This window comes from Chiloscyllium plagiosum, unplaced genomic scaffold (assembly GCF_037043375.1).
Source record: "Chiloscyllium plagiosum isolate Xiang-an unplaced genomic scaffold, Cpla_swu_hap1 HiC_scaffold_25, whole genome shotgun sequence".
Taxonomy (NCBI): domain Eukaryota; kingdom Metazoa; phylum Chordata; class Chondrichthyes; order Orectolobiformes; family Hemiscylliidae; genus Chiloscyllium; species Chiloscyllium plagiosum.
The window spans coordinates 57,800,748-57,821,077 of record NW_028270163.1 but is presented as its reverse complement, the minus strand read 5'-3'; the positions used below and the strand labels follow the sequence as shown (position 1 = coordinate 57,821,077).

Here is a 20,330-nt window from a genome sequence, read left to right as displayed (position 1 = left end):
TGAGGGAGTGCCGCACTGTCAGAGGGTCAGTGCTGAGGGAGTGCTGCACTGTCGGAGGGTCAGTACTGAGGGAGTGGCGCACTGTCGGAGGGTCAATACTGAGGGAGTGTCGCACTGTCAGAGGGTCTGTGCTGAGGGAGTGCTACACTGTCGGAGGGTCAGTGCTGAGGGAGTGCCGCACTGTCGGAGGGTCAGTGCTGAGGGAGTGCTGCACTGTCAGACAGTCAGTGCTGAGGGAGTGCCGCACTGTCGGAGGGTCAGTGCTGAGGGAGTGCTGCACTGTCAGACAGTCAGTGCTGAGGGAGTGCCGCACTGTCGGAGGGTCAGTACTGAGGGAGTGCTGCACTGTCGGAGGGTCAGTGCTGAGGGAGTGCCGCACTGTCGGTGGGTCAGTGCTGAGGGAGTGTCGCACTGTCGGAGAGTCAGTACTGAGGGAGTGCTGCACTGTCAGAGGGTCAGTGCTGAGGAAGTGCCGCACTGTCGGAGGGTCAGTACTGAGGGAGTGCTGCACTGTCGGAGGGTCAGTGCTGAGGGAGTGCCGCACTGTCTGTGGGTCAGTGCTGAGGGAGTGTCGCATTGTCGGAGGGTCAGTACTGAGGGAGTGCTGCACTGTCAGAGGGTCAGTGCTGAGGGAGTGCTACACTGTCGGAGAGTCAGTGCTGAGGGAGTACCGCACTGTCAGAGTGTCAGTGCTGAGGGTAGGCCACACTGTCAGAGGGTCAGTGCTGAGGGAGTGCCGCACTGTCGGAGGGTCAGTGCTGAGGGAGTGCCGCACTGTCGGAGGGTCAGTGCTGAGGGAGTGCCGCACTGTCGGAAGTTCAGTGCTGAGGGAGTGACGCACTGTCAGAGGGTCAATGCTGAGGGAGTGCCGCACTGTCGGAGGGTCAATGCTGAGGGAGGGCTGCACTGTCGGAGGGTCAGTGCTGAGGGAGCGCTGCATTGTCGGAGGGTCAGTACTGAGGGAGTGCTACACTGTCAGAGGGTCAGTGCTGGGGGAGTGTCTCACTGTGGGAGGGTCAGTGCTGAGGGAGTACCGCACTGTCAGAGGGTCAGTGGTAAGGGAGAGCCGCACTGTCGGAGGGTCAGTGCTGAGGGAGTGCCGCACTGTCGGAGGGTCAGTTCTGAGGGAGTGCCGCTCTGTCAGAGGGTCAGTGCTGAGGGAGGGCTGCACTGTCGGAGGCTCAGTGCTGAGGGATGGCTGCACTGTCGGAGGGTCAGTGCAGAGGGAGTGCTGCACTGTCAGAGGGTCAGTACTGAGGGAGGGCTGCACTGTCGGAGGGTCAGTGCTGAGGGATGGCTGCACTGTCAGAGGGTCAGTGCTGAGGGAGTGCTGCACAGTCGGAGGGTCAGTACTGAGGGAGGGCTGCACTGTCGGAGGGTCAGTGCTGAGGGATGGCTGCACTGTCAGAGGGTCAGTGCTGAGGGAGCGCCGCACTGTCGGAGGGTCAGTGCTGAGGGAGTGCTACACTGTCAGAGGGTCAGTGCTGAGGGAGTGTCGCGCCGTCGGAGGGTAAGTGCAGAGGGAATGCCGAACTGTCGGAGGATCAGTGCGGAGGGAGTGCCGCACTGTCGGAGGGTCAGTGCTGAGGGATGGCTGCACGGTCGGAGGGTCAGTGCTGAGGGAGTGCCGCCTGTCGGAGGGTCATTGCTGAGGGAGTGCCGCACCATCGGAGAGTCAGTGCTGAGGGATGGCTGCACGGTCGGAGGGTCAGTACTGAGGGAGTGCCGCACTGTTGGAGGGTCAGTGCTGAGGGAGTGTCGCACTGTCGGAGGATCTGTGCTGAGGGAGTGCTACACTGTCAGAGGGTCATTGCTGAGGGAGTGCTGCACTGTCAGAGGGTCAGTGCTGAGGGAATGCTACACTGTCAGAGGGTCAGTGCTGAGGGAGTGCCTCACTGTCGGAGAGTCAGTGCTGAGGGAGTGCCGCACTGTCGGAAGTTCAGTGCTGAGGGAGTGCCGCTTTGTGGGAGTGTCAGTGCTGAGGGAGTGCCGCACTGTGGGAGGGTCAGTGCTGAGGGAGCTCCGCACTGTGGGAGGGTCAGTGCTGAGGGAGTACCGCACTGTGGGAGTGTCAATGCTGAGGGAGTGCCGCACTGTGGGTGGATCAGGGCTGAGGGAGTGCTGCACTGTCAGAGGGTCAGTGCTGAGGGAGTGCCACACTGTGGGAGGGTCAGTGCTGAGGGAGTGCCTCAGTGTGGGAGGGTCAGTGCTGAGGGAGGGCTGCACTGTCGGAGGGTCAATGCTGAGGGAGTGCTGCACTGTCAGAGGGTCAGTGCTGAGGGAGGGCTGCACTGTCGGAGGGTCAGTGCTGAGGGGGTACCGCACTGTTGGAGGTTCAGTGCTGAGGGAGTGCCACACTGTCGGAGGGTCAGTGCTGAGGGAGTGCTGCACTGTGGGAGGGTCAGTGCTGAGGGAGTGCTGCACTGTCAGAGGGTCAGTGCTGAGGGAGTGCCGCACTGTCGGAGGGTCAGTGCTGAGGGAGGGCTGCACTGTAGGAGGGTCAGTGCTGAGGGAGTGCCGCACTGTCAGAGGGTCAGTGCTGAGGGAGGGCTGCACTGTCGGAGGGTCAGTGCTGAGGGGGTACCGCACTGACGGAGGGTCAGTGCTGAGGGAGTGCCACACTGTCGGAGGGTCGGTGCTGAGGGTGTGCCGCACTGTCAGAGGGTCAGTACTGAGGGAGTGGGAACTGTCAGAGGATCAGTGCTGGGGGAGTGCCGCACTGTAGGAGGGTCAGTAGTGAGGAAGTGCCGCACCGTTGGAGGGTCAGTGCTGAGGGAGTGATGCATTGTCGGAGGGTCAGTTCTGAGGGAGTGTCGCAGTGTCGGAGGGTCAATGCTGAGGGACTACGGCACTGTCAGAGGGTCAGTGCTGAGGGAGTGCCGCACTGTCGGAGGGTCAGTGCTGAGGGAGTGCCGCACTGTCGGAGGGTCAGTGCTGAGGGAGTGCCGCACTGTCGGAAGTTCAGTGCTGAGGGAGTGACGCACTGTCAGAGGGTCAATGCTGAGGGAGTGCCGCACTGTCGGAGGGTCAATGCTGAGGGAGGGCTGCACTGTCGGAGGGTCAGTGCTGAGGGAGCGCTGCATTGTCGGAGGGTCAGTACTGAGGGAGTGCTACACTGTCAGAGGGTCAGTGCTGAGGGAGCGCCGCACTGTCGGAGGGTCAGTGCTGAGCGAGTGCTACACTGTCAGAGGGTCAGTGCTGAGGGAGTGTCGCGCCGTCGGAGGGTAAGTGCAGAGGGAATGCCGAACTGTCGGAGGATCAGTGCGGAGGGAGTGCCGCACTGTCGGAGGGTCAGTGCTGAGGGATGGCTGCACGGTCGGAGGGTCAGTGCTGAGGGAGTGCCGCCTGTCGGAGGGTCATTGCTGAGGGAGTGCCGCACCATCGGAGAGTCAGTGCTGAGGGATGGCTGCACGGTCGGAGGGTCAGTACTGAGGGAGTGCCGCACTGTTGGAGGGTCAGTGCTGAGGGAGTGTCGCACTGTCGGAGGGTCATTGCTGAGGGAGTGCTGCACTGTCAGAGGGGCAGTGCTGAGGGAATGCTACACTGTCAGAGGGTCAGTGCTGAGGGAGTGCCTCACTGTCGGAGAGTCAGTGCTGAGGGAGTGCCGCACTGTCGGAAGTTCAGTGCTGAGGGAGTGCCGCTTTGTGGGAGTGTCAGTGCTGAGGGAGTGCCGCACTGTGGGAGGGTCAGTGCTGAGGGAGCTCCGCACTGTGGGAGGGTCAGTGCTGAGGGAGTACCGCACTGTGGGAGTGTCAATGCTGAGGGAGTGCCGCACTGTGGGTGGATCAGGGCTGAGGGAGTGCTGCACTGTCAGAGGGTCAGTGCTGAGGGAGTGCCACACTGTGGGAGGGTCAGTGCTGAGGGAGTGCCTCAGTGTGGGAGGGTCAGTGCTGAGGGAGGGCTGCACTGTCGGAGGGTCAATGCTGAGGGAGTGCTGCACTGTCAGAGGGTCAGTGCTGAGGGAGGGCTGCACTGTCGGAGGGTCAGTGCTGAGGGGGTACCGCACTGTTGGAGGTTCAGTGCTGAGGGAGTGCCACACTGTCGGAGGGTCAGTGCTGAGGGAGTGCTGCACTGTGGGAGGGTCAGTGCTGAGGGAGTGCTGCACTGTCAGAGGGTCAGTGCTGAGGGAGTGCCGCACTGTCGGAGGGTCAGTGCTGAGGGAGGGCTGCACTGTAGGAGGGTCAGTGCTGAGGGAGTGCCGCACTGTCAGAGGGTCAGTGCTGAGGGAGGGCTGCACTGTCGGAGGGTCAGTGCTGAGGGGGTACCGCACTGACGGAGGGTCAGTGCTGAGGGAGTGCCACACTGTCGGAGGGTCAGTGCTGAGGGTGTGCCGCACTGTCAGAGGGTCAGTACTGAGGGAGTGGGAACTGTCAGAGGATCAGTGCTGGGGGAGTGCCGCACTGTAGGAGGGTCAGTAGTGAGGAAGTGCCGCACCGTTGGAGGGTCAGTGCTGAGGGAGTGATGCATTGTCGGAGGGTCAGTTCTGAGGGAGTGTCGCAGTGTCGGAGGGTCAATGCTGAGGGACTACGGCACTGTCAGAGGGTCAGTACTGAGGGAGTGATGCACAGTCAGAGGGTCATTGCTCAGGGAGTGCCGCACTGTCGGAAGGTCAGTACTGAGGGAGTGGCGCACTGTGCGAGGGTCATTGCTGAGGGTGTGCCGCACTGTCAGAGGGTCAGTACTGAGGGAGTGGGCACTGTCAGAGGGTCAGTGCTAAGGGAGTGCGGCACTGTGGGAGGGTCAGTGCTGAGGGAGTCCTGCACTGTCAGAGGGTCAGTGCTGAGGGTGTGCCGCACTGTCGGAGGGTCAGTGCTGAGGGATGGCTGCACTGTGGGAGGGTCAGTGCTGAGGGAGTCCTGCACTGTCAGAGGGTCAGTGCTGAGGGTGTGCCGCACTGTCGGAGGGTCAGTGCTGAGGGATGGCTGCACTGTGGGAGGGTCAGTGCTGAGGGAGTCCTGCACTGTCAGAGGGTCAGTGCTGAGGGTGTGCCGCATTGTTGGAGGGTCAGTGCTGAGGGATGGCTGCACGGTCAGAGGGTCAGTACAGAGGGAGTGCCGCACAGTCAGAGGGTCATTGCTGAGGGACTGCCGCACTGTCGGAAAGTCAGTACTGAGAGAGTGGCGCACTGTGGGAGGGTCAGTGCTGAGGGAGTGCCGCACTGTGGGAGGGTCAGTGCTGAGGGAGTGCCGCACTGTCGGAAGTTCAGTGCTGAGGGAGTGCCGCACTGTGGAAGTGTCAGTGCTGAGGGAGTGCCGCACTGTGGGAGGGTCAGTGCTGAGGGAGTGCCGCACTGTGGAAGTGTCAGTGCTGAGGGAGCGCCGCACTGTCGGAGGGTCCATGCTGAGGGAACGCTGCACTGTCAGAGGGTCAGTGCTGAGGGAGTGCTGCACTGTCAGAGGGTCAGTGCTGAGGGAGTGCCGCACTGTCAGAGGGTCAGTGCTGAGGGAGTGCCGCACTGTCAGAGAGACAGTGCTGAGGGAGTGCTTCACTGTCAGAGGGTCAGTGTTGAGGGAGTGCTGCACTGTCAGAGGGATAGTACTGAGAGAGTGGCGCATTGTCGGAGGGTCAGTGCTGAGGGATGGCTGCACGGTCAGAGGGTCAGTACTGAGGGAGTGCCGCACTGTCGGTGGGTCAGTGCTGAGGGAGTGTCGCATTGTCGGAGGGTCAGTGCTGAGGGAGTGCTGCACTGTCGGAGGGTCAGTGCTGAGGGAGTGCCGCACTGTCGGTGGGTCAGTGCTGAGGGAGTGTCGCACTATCGGAGGGTCAGTACTGAGGGAGTGCTGCACTGTCGGAGGGTCAGTGCTGAGGGAGTGCCGCACTGTCGGAGGGTCTGTGCTGAGGGAGTGCCGCACTGTCGGAGGGTCAGTGCTGAGGGAGGGCTGCACTGTCGGAGGGTCAGTGCTGAGGGAGCGCTGCACTGTCGGAGTGTCAGTACTGAGGGAGTGCTACACTGTCAGAGGGTCAGTGCTGAGGGAGTGCGACACTGTCAGAGGGTCAGTGCTGGGGGAGTGTCTCACTGTGGGAGGATCAGTGCTGAGGGAGTACCGCACTGTCAGAGGGTCAGTGCTAAGGGAGAGCCGCACTGTCGGAGGGTCAGTGCTGAGGGAGTGCCGCACTGTCGGAGGGTAAGTGCTGAGGGATGGCTGCACTGTCGGGGGGTCAGTGCTGAGGGAGTGACGCACTGTCGGAGGGTCAGTGCTGAGGGAATGCCGCACTGTCGGAGGATCAGTGCGGGGGGAGTGCCGCACTGTCGGAAAGTCAGTACTGAGGGAGTGGCGCACCGTCGCAGTGTCAGTGTTGAGGGAGTTCCGCATTGTCGGAGGGTCAGTGCTGAGGGAGGTCGCACTGTCGGAGGGTCAGTGCTGAGGGTGTGCTGCACTGTCAGAGGGTCAGTGCTGAGGGAGTGCCACACTGTCGGAGGGTCAGTGCTGAGGGAGTGCTGCACTGTGAGAGGGTCAGTGCTGAGGGAGTGCTGCACTGTCGGACGGTCAGTGCTGAGGGATGGCTGCACTGTCAGAGGGTCAGTGCTGAGGGAGAGCTGCACTGTGGGAGGGTCAGTGCTGAGGGAGTGCTGCACTGTCAGAGGGTCAGTGCTGAGGGAGTGCCGCACTGTCGGAGGGTCAGTGCTGAGGGAGTGCCGCACTGTAGGAGGGTCAGTGCTGAGGGAGTGGGCACTGTCAGAGGGTCAGTGCTAAGGGAGTGCGGCACTGTGGAGGGTCAGTGCTGAGGGAGTGCCGCACTGTAGGAGGGTCAGTGCTGAGGGAGTGCCGCACTGTAGGAGGGTCAGTGCTGTGGGAGTGGGCACTGTAGGAGGGTCAGGACTGAAGGAGTGCCGCACTGTCGGAGGCTCAGTGCTGAGGGAGTGACGCACTGTCAGAGGGTCAGGACTGAAGGAGTGCCGCACTGTCGGAGGCTCAGTGCTGAGGGAGTGACGCATTGTCGGAGGGTCAGTTCTGAGGGAGTGTCGCAGTGTCGGAGGGTCAATGCTGAGGGGCTACGGCACTGTCAGAGGGTCAGTACTGAGGGAGTGATGCACAGTCAGAGGGTCATTGCTGGGGGAGTGCCGCACTGTCGGAAGGTCAGTACTGAGGGAGTGGCGCACTGTGCGAGGGTCATTGTTGAGGGTGTGCCGCACTGTCGGAGGGTCAGTTCTGAGGGAGTGTCGCACTGTCGGAGGGTCAATGCTGAGGGGGTATGGCACTGTCAGAGGGTCAGTACTGAGGGAGTGGCGCACCGTCGCAGTGTCAGTGTTGAGGGAGTTCCGCAGTGTCGGAGGGTCAGTACTGAGGGAGTGCCGCACTGTGGGAGGGTCAGTGCTGAGGGAGTGCCGCACTGTGCAGGGGTTAGTGCTGAGGGAGTGCTGCACTGTCGGAGGGTCAGTGCTGAGGGAGTGCCGCACTGTCGGAGGGTCAGTGCTGAGGGGGTACCGCACTATCGGAGGGTCAGTGCTGAGGGAGTGCCACACTGTCGGAGGGTCAGTGCTGAGGGAGCGCCGCATTCTATGAATCGATTTATGTTTGAAGGGAATTTGTGCTGAGGCCTGTCCCCCTATCTCACCTAAATGGTATTAATCTGTCTGTGATTATTTGAGGGAGAGATGGAGAGTTCTCAGATGTGTCCCTACTCCAGTGTAACCCACACTCAGCGCCCCAGAGTGTGTGGTCATTGTCCCATTGCTGACCATGGTCTCTTGCTGTGCACTGTCCTGCTCTACCTTCTACTACATTGGCTTCACTTCCAGAAAATCCTCCTGAGCTGGAGTATCCCGAGGTCACAAATGAAGGGTCTGTACCTTGTCTGGGCCTCTTCCGCCATCGCTCCCTCACCACCCGAAGCCTGGAGGAAGAACGCATCATCTTCTGCCTCGGAACACTCCAACCCCAGGGCATCAATGTGGACTTCAACAGTTTCCTCATTACCCCTCCCCCCACCTTAGTCCAGTTCCAACCTTCCAGCTCAGCACTTTCTTCATGACCTGTCCTACAGTCATAGAGATGTATAGGACGGAAACAGACCCTTCGGTCTGACCAGATATCCCAACCCAATCTAGTCCCACCTGCCAGCACCCGGCCCATATCCCTCCAAACTCTTCCTATTCATATACCCATCCAAATGCCTCTTAAATGTTGCAATTGTACCAGCCTCCACCACATCCTCTGGCAGCTCATTCCAATCACGTACCACCCTCTGTGTGAAAACGTTGCCCCTTAGGTCTCTTTTATATCTTTCCCCTCTCACCCTAAACCTATGCCCTCTAGTTCGGGACTCCCCGACCTGTCCCACCTGTCAATCTCCCTTCCCACCTCTCCACTCCACCCTCCCGTCTGACCTATCACCTTTACCCCCACCTCCATCCACCTATCGCTCTCTCAGCTCCCTTCCCCCAGCCCCATTCCCCCTCCCATTTGTCTCTCCACCACCAAGTCCCAGCCTCATTCCCAATGAAGGGCTCCACCCCAAAACGTCGATTATCCTGCTCCTCGGACGCTGCCTGACCAGCTGCGCTTTTCCAGCAACACACTCACGGCTCTGATCTCCAGCATCTGCAGTCCTCACTTTCGCCTTCTCTGATGGGATGAGCCAGGTGCCAGTTGAAGGCAGTGTCAGAGGGATTGGAGGTGGAGTTGATTGCAGTGAGGGTCGGATCGGGTTTTGAATTGGCCAGTGATTGAGACTGTGAAATGAGCAGCCTCAGGCCTGTGACAAACAACAGCCTGATTCAAACCCACCCTGCCCTTCCCCTCTGAGGGAGGGGGGCTCTCTCCCAGTGGGGTCTCTCTCTGATCTGCAGCACTGTCTTCACGTGCTGCCTCCAACCAGATAAAGTGCCCACAGAATCCAACACTGAGCTACATCGAGCCCAAAGCAATTCAGCACACAAGGCCATTCAGCCCTTTGACCCTATGCTAGCCCCTTGGTAGATCATTCGATGGGTGGATTTGGGACAGTGGAGATGGGAGTAATATAGCTGACTGGTTAAAAAATTGAAGAAGATTTTAGAAATGCAATTTGGAGAAAAGGTTAAGACGTCACATTGAGGTTGTGCAGGACACTGGTGAGAGCTCTTCCAGGGTACTGTGTCCAGTTCTGATCGCTCTGCGTTGGGAAGCTGGAGAGGGTTCAGAAGAGATTTTGCAGGATGTTGCTGGGAGTGGAGGAACGCCTCATCTTCCGCCTCGGAACGCTTCAACCCCAGGGCATCAATGTGGACTTCAACAGTTTGCTCATTTCCCCTTCCCCCACCTCACCCTAGTTCCCAACTTCCAGCTCAGCACTGTCCCCATGACCTGTCCGGACTTGTCCTACCTGCCTATCTCCTTTTCCACCTTTCCACCCTCTCCTCCCTGACCTATCACCTTCATCTCACCCCTATCCACCTATTGTACTCTATGCTACTTTCTCCCCACCCCCACCCTCCTCTCATTTATCTCTCCACGCTTCATGCTCTCTGCCTGTATTCCTGATGAAGGGCTTTTGCCCGAAACGTCGATTTTCCTGCTCCTTGGATGCTGCCTGAACTGCTGTGCTCTTCCAGCGCCACTCTAATCTAGACTCTGGTTTCCAGCATCTGCAGTCATTGTATTGACCTGGGAGTGGAGGGTATGAGTTATCAAGAAAGGCTGAATAGGCTGGGACTTTGGTCCCTGGAGGGTAGGAGGCTGAGAGGTGACCTTAGAGAGGTTTATAAAATAATGAGGGCACCTCCCTCCTGCCCCCTTCCTCAGGGACACCTCCCTCATGCCCCTCCCTCTTTATCGAACATTGTGGAATGCTCCAACACAGGAGGAGGCCATTCAGCTCATTGTCACTGTTCGAGATCTTTGAATGATCCGAATCTCACTCTTTTAACAAAGCCCTGTAAATTTCGCCTGTTCAACTCTCCCCCCAATTCCCATTGGACGGTTCCTGGGGAATCTGCAGATCCCACATCCTGGATCCCAGTCACTCTCTGCACTGGAATGGAGTCTCCCCTTCCCCGCTGCCCTGGCCCCGGGCTTGTTTCATTTCCCAGTGATCTCAGCAGCACGCCCTCAGCAACGATACTCCCTTCTCCCCGAGAATTCTCAACAATTTCAACCACTCGGATCAGGTCGCCTTCTGCCCAGGGCAGGGGCCAATCCCAGCTCCTCCAGTCTCTCCACAAGATCCCCTCATTTCCCCTATTCCCTGGAACCATTCCGGTAAATATCCCTCTGGCCCCTCGCCAAGGCCTTTCCCTGGGTTGTGGGAGCCGACACTGGGCCCAGTTGTCAGGCTGGAGCCTAACTACCAGGGAGTTCCTGTGCAGTAATAGACATGGCGAGGCCTACTGTGCCTGATGAAGGGCTTTTGTCCGAAACGTCGATTCTCCTGCTCCTCGGATGCTGCCTGACCTGCTGCGCTTTTCCAGCAACACACTCTCGACTCTGATCTCCAGCATCTGCCGTCCTCACTTTCTCCTCGGCCTACTGAGTCTGTCCAGCTCCTTCAGCTTTGCTTTCAGATTCCTAGTGTCCGCAGTATTGGAGTTTTCCTGACAGAGTGAATGAGGAATTAATAAGCCCTGGGGTTGAGTCGGAGGTGACAGAGGGAAAGTCGCAAGGAATCCCCTCCCTCTCGAGATAGAAACCTTTGCAACTCCACCTGAAAAGGTCAATACTTCCCACAGTAACACTCCTGCTTTACTGAGGCAAGGTGTAACTGGGTTCAACAAGAGACATTTTCCTTCCTGAGGGTGTTTAGCTGCAGTGCCAATGTTGTGTTTAACCTGACAAAAAGGTTGTCTTTAAAATGTCAGGATGATGGAGATGTATCTTGACATCCAGTGTGTGAACTGACTGACAGTGCTGCAATGGGAGCTCTGACAGCTGTCTGTTATCTGGGGGACCATCCGTGGTCATTCAGAGGTGGAGCAGATCAGGATGGACGTGGAGGGCAACTTGCTTCAGTATATTGGTTTTTGATTGTTCCTGGAGGTGTGTGAGGGAGGGGCGGAGGGAGGTTGTGAGGGAGAGACGGAGGGAGGGGTGTGAGGGAGGTGCGTGAGAGAGGGGCGGAGGGAGGTTGTGAGGGAGAGACGGAGGGAGGGGTGTGAGGGAGGGGTGTGAGGGAGGGGCGGAGGGAGGTTGTGAGGGAGAGACGGAGGGAGGGGTGTGAGGGAGGTGTGTGAGGGAGGGGCGGAGGGTTCTGATTTCCCCCCGTGCTCCCTGAGGGATCTGATACCCCCGTGCTCCCTGAGGGATCTGATTTCCCCCCCGTGCTTCCTGAGGGATCTGATTTCCCCCCCGTGCTTCCTGAGGGATCTGATTTCCCCCCCGTGCTCCCTGAGGGATCTGATTTCCCCCTGTGCTCCCTGAGGGATCTGATACCCCCCGTGCTCCCTGAGGGATCTGATACCCCCCCCCCCCCCCCCCCCCCCCCCATGCTCCCTGAGGGATCTGATTTCCTGGTGGCTGACAACAGCTTTTCAAACCTTTGCCAATCTTTGCCACAACAAACCTCCCCTATCTCCTTCAACCGTTCACACACTCCTCCCCCTCACATCGCCTTCAATCATCTTTCAGAGAAACACTTATAAAACCTCCCGACAGTGTCGGAGATTACTGGCAGCCTCTGTTCATTCACCCCCGCAGAGTTAAAAGGTTCCGGCCTTCATAAGAGCAGTGACTAATGAGGTAACTACCTCTCTCCACGCTCCTTAGCAAAGAGACTCATTAATTTTTCAGGGGACCTTTAGAAACAAGACCCAGCACAATGGAGTTTTGTGAGTATCTGCTGGCTCATAGCTCCCTGACAAAGCTCTGAAGAGGCTTTTCATTGCCCAGTTCTGACATGTCTGCTGTCTTTTAGCTGGCTTTCAGACAAAAATGTATCGAACTGCAAGACGCTTACTTTGGAAAGGTCATCTCCCTTCCCATTGGGATGACGTGCTCATGGGACGAATAATAGGGAAACAAACAAATAACCAGAATAATTGTCACAAACTCTTTGACCTTAAGAGTTCCTGATTGTGTTAAAAACCTGGAGGTTCCTTCTGTTGTCCGTAGGGCATGTCAAAAACACATAAACAAACACGCAGAAACACAGGAATTCAGAGCAGGAGTAGACCATTCAGCCCCTCGAACTCTACTCTGCTATTCAGTAAGATGGTTACTCCTCAAATCCACTGCTGTTGTCTGACCCCCCTTCTCCCCCCACCATGCCTCTGTCCTCCTTGCTGACAGGAAGCCTGCTTCAGTGTTGATTCGACCTTCCCAACTGATCCCTGGGATAGTGAGTTCCGAAGACTAGCAGCCCTCTGTGAGGGAAAATGTTCTCCCCATCTCAAAAGAGGCCTCTCGTTTTCAGTCAGGTTCCCTCAGAAGCAGGAACATTCTCTCAGTATGCACTCTCTCCAAACCCACAACAGCATTCACCGAGCCTAAAAGCTAAAAAAAAACACTAAAACCCAGAAATCCTGGTCTGTGAGAGCTGGCCACACCCAGTCGGGCTGCTTTGATTGTTTCAACTTTCAAAAAAAACAACCCCAGGACCTCTGAAGCTGTTCCCTCCAGTGGGTCTGGTGGACTGCTCAACGTCTCTGCCTCAGAATCTGTCTTCAAAAAAAAACCAGGACAAAAAACACCTCATAAAGTACCGTCACACCCTGTACCAGCATAGTGACCCCCTGCTGCATTTCCTCGACACCCAGTGCATCCTCTCTGACCAAAAGTACTCTGGGCATGGTCTCACCAAGATCCTGTATTTTTGCAGTAAGACATTCCAATTTCCAACCTCCAATCCTCCTGAAATGAAGCCTGGAATACACTTGCCTTCCTAACAGCAGCCTGCCATTAACTGTTCTTGCCTGGCACGTAAGAGCCCCCCCCCCAACCCCCCCAAGCGCCCGATCCCTTTGTACATCCACCATCCCTCCCTGGAATACTCTGCCACATTACACTGCAGCAGCTGCCTGTTAGTGCACTCCCTCAGGCAGTCCCCATCCCCTCACACCCTCCCCACAGCTCCCAAAACACCCCACCCCCGCACTCCATTGGGAATCTGGAAAAGGATTCTCAGGGACAAACGGGCAGGAGGGAGCTGGGAGAAGACTGATTGGCTAGCTCCTTCGCAGGGCTAGCACAGGCCCTCTTGGCTGAGTGGCCTCATTCTGTGCAGTAAGGTTGGAGGATTCTGTATGGGAGATGAAGGGAAGATGATTTTTGCAGTGCTGCTGTGGGACTGACCCTTGGAGGGCAGGACTGCCCCAGGTCGGAGACCCCCTGGCCATTGGGGGAAATAGTACCCAGTATCTTCACACTGCAGGAGAGCAACAGGAAATGGTTAGGCCCAGCTCCCTCTGCTGTATCTGTCGTCAAAGGTGTGGAGTCAGAACCACTGCAGCAACACGCAATGGGTGCAATAGACCAAGCAGGGTCTGACAAAGGTTGACTGAGTGGGTGGGAATTGACAGTAACTGTGGCCTAGTGACACCCCCTCCTCCTCCCACAGCCTTGCCCAGCATTAACAACACGTCAGGTAACTCTCCACCCTAACCATGATTGCCAGGGCAACGTTTCAACAATCCTTCTTCCCAACGTCAACCCCACCAATGCCACAAGGAAGTCATCACAGCTCCAGGCACAAGCTCTTCAGGGCCCCTCCTTCCCGTGCTTTCCAATTGGTCCCAATGTTCCCATTGCCTGAAGATGGCTCAGACCTGCTGGAGCCGGCCTGACCAAGAGTGATGTCGGGGGAAGACAGCTATCGCTCAGTGGGGGCTGGCAGACTTCAAGCTGAGAGAACAGTCCTTCTGCAAAAAAAACCTTCATACGCTGGCCGGGCCCAGTCATCCCCATCCGTCCCTAGTTGCCCCCCTTGAGAAGGTGGGGGGTGAGCTGCCTTCTTGAACCACTGCAGTCCACCTGCTGTAGGGTAGACCCACAGTGCCCCTGAGGGAGGGAATTCCAGGATTCTGATCCAGTGACAGTGAAGGAACGGCGATATGTTTCCAAGTCAGGATGGTGAGGCGCTGAGAGGGGAACTTGCAGGGGGTGGTGTTCCCATGTACCTGCTGCCCCTTGTCCTTCTGGATGGAAGTGGTCGTGGGTTTGTGAAGGTGCTGCCTGAGGATCTTTGGTGAATTATGTAGATAGTAGACATTGTTGCTTCTGAGCGTCAGTGGTGCAGGGAGTGGATGTTGAAGGGGCTGGGGATGGTCTATAATGTGTGTTTTGTCTTATCCAGTCTCACCCCCCCCACACTCCTCGTGGAAAGGACTCCCAGATATCTCACTAGCCCCTGTCAACAGCAGGGTGGAACATCGGGGGAATGTAACGCAGTGAAGCTCACAGGCAGATTTAAGTAACGTTCCAAGAGTTTGAACATGTGAATTCCCTGTGCTGTCTTTGTCTTTCAGGTGCAGTTAATACACTACAATCATGAGCTCTACACAAATGTTACAGAGGCTGCGAAAAGCCCAAATGGGCTGGTGGTGGTCTCCATATTTATCAAAGTGAGTTACTCACTGGGTCACACAGTACTGTCAGGGTCACGCAGACACTCCGTCTGGGGGTCATTCCATCTGGGGGTCACTGCGTCTGGGGGTCACTGCGTCTGGGGGTCATTGTGTCTGGGGGTCACTGCGTCTGGGAGTCACTGTGTCTGGGGGTCACTGCATCTGGGGGTCACTGCGTCTGGGGGTCACTGCATCTGGGGGTCACTGCGTCTGTGGGTCACTGCGTCTGGGGGTCACTGCATCTGGGGGTCACTGCATCTGGGGGTCACTGCGTCTGGGGGACACTCCATCTGGGGGTCACTGCGTCTGGGGGTCACTGCGTCTGTGGGTCACTGCGTCTGGGGGTCACTGCATCTGGGGGTCACTGCATCTGGGGGTCACTGTGTCTGGGCATCACTGCGTCTGGGAGTCACTGCGTCTGGGGGTCACTGTGTCTGGGGGTCACTGCATCTGGGGGTCACTGCGTCTGGGGGACACTCCATCTGGGGGTCACTGCGTCTGGGAGTCACTGCGTCTGTGGGTCACTGCGTCTGGGGGTCACTGCGTCTGTGGGTCACTGCGTCTGGGGGTCACTGCATCTGGGGGTCACTGCATCTGGGGGTCACTGTGTCTGGGCATCACTGTGTCTGTGGGTCACTGCGTCTGGGGGTCACTGTGTCTGGGGGTCACTCCGTCTGGGGGTCACTGTGTCTGGGGGTCACTCCGTCTGGAGGTCACTGTGTCTGGGGGTCACTCCGTCTGGGGGTCACTGTGTCTGGGGGTCACTGTGTCTGGGGGTCACTGTGTCTGGGGGTCACTCCGTCTGGGGCTCACTGTGTCTGGGGTCACTCCGTCTGGGGGTCACTGTGTCTGGGGGTCACTGTGTCTGGGGGTCACTCCGTCTGGAGGTCACTGTGTCTGGGGGTCACTCCGTCTGGGGGTCACTCCGTTGGAGGTTACTGTGTCTGGGGGTCACTCCGTCTGGAGGTCACTCCGTCTGGAGGTCACTGCGTCTGGGGGTCACTGTGTCTGGGGGTCACTCCGTCTGGAGGTCACTGTGTCTGGGGGTCACTCCGTCTGGGGGTCACTCCATCTGGAGGTCACTGTGTCTGGGGGTCACTCAGTCTGGAGGTCACTGCGTCTGGGGGTCACTGTGTCTGGGGGTCACTCCGTCTGGGGGTCACTGTGTCTGGGGGTCACTCCGTCTGGGGGTCACTCCGTCTGGGGGTCACTGTGTCTGGGGTCACTCCGTCTGGAGGTCACTGCGTCTGGGGGTCACTCCGTCTGGGGGTTACTCCGTCTGGGGGTCACTGTGTCTGGGGGTCACTCCGTCTGGGGGTCACTCCGTCTGGGGGTCACTGTGTCTGGGGGTCACTCCGTATGGGGGTCACTCCGTCTGGAGGTCACTGCGTCTGGGGGTCACTGTGTCTGGGGGTCACTCCGTCTGGGGGTCACTGTGTCTGGGGGTCACTCCGTCTGGGGGTCACTCCGTCTGGGGGTCACTGTGTCTGGGGTCACTCCGTCTGGAGGTCACTGTGTCTGGGGGTCACTCCGTCTGGGGGTCACTCCATCTGGGGGTCACTGTGTCTGGGGGTCACTCCGTATGGAGGTCACTCCGTCTGGGGGTCACTGTGTCTGGGGGTCACTCCGTATGGGGGTCACTCCGTCTGGGGGTCACTCCGTCTGGGGGTCACTGTGTCTGGGGTCACTCCGTCTGGAGGTCACTGCGTCTGGGGGTCACTCCGTCTGGGGGTCACTCCGTCTGGGGGTCACTGTGTCTGGGGGTCACTCCGTATGGGGGTCACTCCGTCTGGGGGTCACTGTGTCTGGGGGTCACTCCGTATGGGGGTCACTCCGTCTGGGGGTCACTGCGTCTGGGGGTCACTGTGTCTGGGGTCACTCCGTCTGGGGGTCACTGTGTCTGGGGTAACTCCGTCTGGAGGTCACTGCGTCTGGGGGTCACTCCGTCTGGGGGTCACTCCGTCTGGGAGTCACTGTGTCTGGGGGTCACTGCGACTGTGGGTCACTCCGTCTGGGGGTCACTGTGTCTGGGGGTCACTCTATCCTGTGCAGTGATGGGGAATTTGAGACTGTATGTCGCACGGTGACATTACTGGGGCACAGATGCCCCCATCCCCGTCCCCGTCCCCATCCCCGTCCCCGTCCCCATCCCCGTCCCCGTCCCCGTCCCCGTCCCCGTCCCCATCCCCGTCCCCATCCCCGTCCCCATCCCCATCCCCGTCCCCATCCCCATCCGCATCCCCGTCCCCGTTAGCGTCCCCATCCCCATCCCCAACCCCATCCCCGTCCCCATCCCCGTCTCCGTCCCCATCCCCATCCCCATCCCCGTCCCCATCCCCATCCCCGTCCCCATCCCCATCCGCATCCCCGTCCCCGTCTCCGTCCCCATCCCCATCCCCATCCCCGTCCCCATCCCCATCCCCGTCCCCATCCCCATCCCCGTCCCCGTCCCCGTCCCCATCCCCATCCCCATCCCAATCCCCATCCCCGTCCCCATCCCCATCCCCGTCCCCATCCCCATCCGCATCCCCGTCCCCGTTAGCGTCCCCATCCCCATCCCCGTCCCCATCCCCATCCCCGTCCCCATCCCCATCCCCATCCCCGTCCCCATCCCCATCCCCGTCCCCATCCCCGTCCCCATCCCCATCCCCATCCCCGTCCCCATCCCCGTCCCCGTCCCCGTCCCCATCCCCGTCCCCATCCCCATCCCCGTCCCCATCCCCATCCCCGTCCCCGTCCCCGTCCCCATCCCCGTCCCCATCCCTGTCCCCATCCCCATCCCCGTCCCCGTCCCCGTCCCCATCCCCGTCCCCATCCCCATCCCCGTCCCCGTCCCCATCCCCGTCCCCATCCCCGTCCCCATCCCCGTCCCCGTCCCCGTCCCCATCCCCGTCCCCGTCCCCATCCCCGTCCCCATCCCCGTCCCCATCCCCGTCCCCATCCCCATCCCCGTCCCCATCCCCATCCGCATCCCCGTCCCCGTTAGCGTCCCCATCCCCATCCCCAACCCCATCCCCGTCCCCATCCCCGTCCCCGTTAGCGTCCCCATCCCCATCCCCAACCCCATCCCCGTCCCCATCCCCGTCCCCGTCCCCATCCCCATCCCCATCCCCGTCCCCATCCCCATCCCCGTCCCCATCCCCATCCCCATCCCCATCCCCATCCCCATCCCCATCCCAATCCCCATCCCCATCCCTGTTCCCATTCCCATCCCCATCCCCGTTCTCATCCCCATCCCCGTCCCCGTCCCCATCCCCATCCCCGTCCCCATCCCCATCCCCGTCCCCATCCCCATCCCCATCCCCATCCCCATCCCCATCCCTGTTCCCATTCCCATCCCCATCCCCGTTCTCATCCCCATCCCAATCCCCATTCTCATCACCATCTCAATCCCCAGCCCCGTTCCCATTCCCATCCCTGTCCCCTTACCTGTTCCCGACCCGCCCCCATCCCTATTCCCGTCCCCATCCCCGTCCCCATCCCCATCCCCATCCCTGTTCCCATTCCCATCCCAATCCCCGTTCTCATCCCCATCCCAATCCCCGTTCTCATCACCATCTCAATCTCCGTTCTCATCACCATCTCAATCCCCAGCCCCGTTCCCATTCCCATCCCTGTCCCCTTACCTGTTCCCGACCCGCCCCCATCCCCATTCCCGTCCCCATCCCCATCCCCGTTTCCGTCCCCATTCCTGTTCCCATACCTGTTCCCCACCGGTTCCTGTTCCTGTTCCCAGCTGGATGTAATGCATTGTGTTGATTTTTGCAGGTTTCTGACACGGCAAACCCATTCCTGAACAGAATGTTGAACAGGGACACCATCACCAGGATCACATATAAAAGTAGGTCAATCACTAAACTAGCAACAGCCTCTGATCACAAACCGAATTGAATTTGCAGGTGGTACGTTAGTAACGAGAGGTCACAATGTCAGGATTGTCAGCAAGAGAGCTCGGAGTGAGGTGGGGAGAAATGTCATGACTCAGGGAGTGTTCGGATTTGGAATGTGCTGCCTGGGGGAGGGGGGGGGGAGGAGGATTCCACAGGAGATTTCAAAAGCGAGCTGGAGATAGATTTGAAAGAATAACATTAAAGGGCTATAGAGATATAGGAATGGAGAATGGGACTAGCTGGGTAGCTCTTTCGGGAGACAGTACAGTCACAGTGGGTTGAACAGCCTCCTCTGTCCTGTCAAATTCTATGATTCCATGTTATGTCAGCAGGACCCGGAGTGTCAGCGCACGGACAGCACTCACTGTCAGACTGGAACACAACCTCACTCAGTCACAACAACACTCAGAAAGGAGGGCTACACCTGCACTCGGGAGGCAGACAGGCAGATAGACGGACAGACAGTGGGACAGATAGATACACAGACGGATAGACTGTCAGACAGACAACCACAGAGATATGATGCACGAATAGATAGCATAGATACAGACAGACAAAGCTACACACACACAGGTAGATAAATGGGCAGATGTTCAGAGAGATAGATACACAGAGAGATAGGTATAGAGGGACATAGGTACACAGAGAGATAGGTACACAGAGAGATAGGTACACAGAGAGATAGGTACACAGGGACACAGGTACACAGGGACAGAGATACACAGAGAGATAGGTACACAGGGACATAGATACGCAGAGAGATAGGTACACAGGGACATAGATACGCAGAGAGATAGGTACACAGGGACATAGATACACAGGCAGATAGGTACACAGGGACATAGATACACAGAGAGATAGGTACACAGGGACATAGATACACAGACAGATTTGTACACAGGTACATAGATACACAGAGAGATAGGTACACAGGGACCTACATACACAGACAGAAAGGTATTAAAGGATATAGATACACAGAGAGACAGGTATAGAGGGACATAGGGACACAGAGAGACAGATACACAGGGACATAGATACACAGCGAGATAGGAACACAGGGACAAAGGTACACAGGCAGATAATTACACAGTGACATAGATACGCAGAGAGATAGGTACACAGGGACATAGATACACAGGCAGATAGGTACACAGGGACATAGATACACAGAGGGATAGGTACACAGGGACATACATACACAGACAGATTGGTACACAGGTACATAGATACACAGAGAGATAGGTACACAGGGACATAGATACACAGACACATAGGCATACAGGGACATAGATACACAGAGAGGTAGGTATACAGGGACATAGATACACAGACAGATAGGTACACAGGGACATAGATACAGAGACAGATAGTCACCCAGGGACATAGATACACAGAGAGATAGGTACACAGGGTCATAGATATATAGACAGGCAGGAACACAGGTACATAGATACACAGAGGGATAGGTACACAGGGACATAGAAACACAGAGAAATAGGGACATAGATACACCAACAGATAGGTACACAGGGACATAGATAAACAGGCAGATAAGTACACCGGGACATAGATACACAGAGAGATAGGTACACAGCGACATAGATACACAAACAGATGAATATACAGGGATATAGATACAGAGACAGATAGGTACACAGGGACATAGATACACAGAGAGATAGGTACACAGGGACATAGATCCTTAAACATATAGATACACAGGGACATAGATACACAGAGAGATAGGTATACAGGGACATAGATACACAGACAGAAAGGTACACACGGACATAGATACACAGAGAGATAGGTATACAGAGTCACAGATACATTGAGATGTAGGTACACAGGGACGTTGATCCTTAGACAGATAGGTACACAGGGACATAGATACACAGAGGGATAGGTACACAGGGACAGAGAAACACAGAGAGATAGGTACACAGGGACATAGATACACA

The 20,330-nt window shown here is 57.9% G+C and overlaps 1 protein-coding gene across 2 annotated transcripts in view; it reads left to right on the top strand.

The window, feature by feature from the left end:
• ca10a (carbonic anhydrase 10 (inactive)a) overlaps window positions 1–20,330 on the top strand; it is a 723,416-nt gene that overhangs the window by 361,170 nt on the left and 341,916 nt on the right. For both annotated transcript variants that reach the window (XM_088000831.1, XM_088000832.1), the window contains exons 5-6: window positions 14,378–14,473; window positions 18,245–18,317. In XM_088000831.1, coding sequence (XP_087856957.1) covers window positions 14,378–14,473; window positions 18,245–18,317 — 169 coding nt within the window. The remainder of the gene's footprint in view (window positions 1–14,377; window positions 14,474–18,244; window positions 18,318–20,330) is intronic.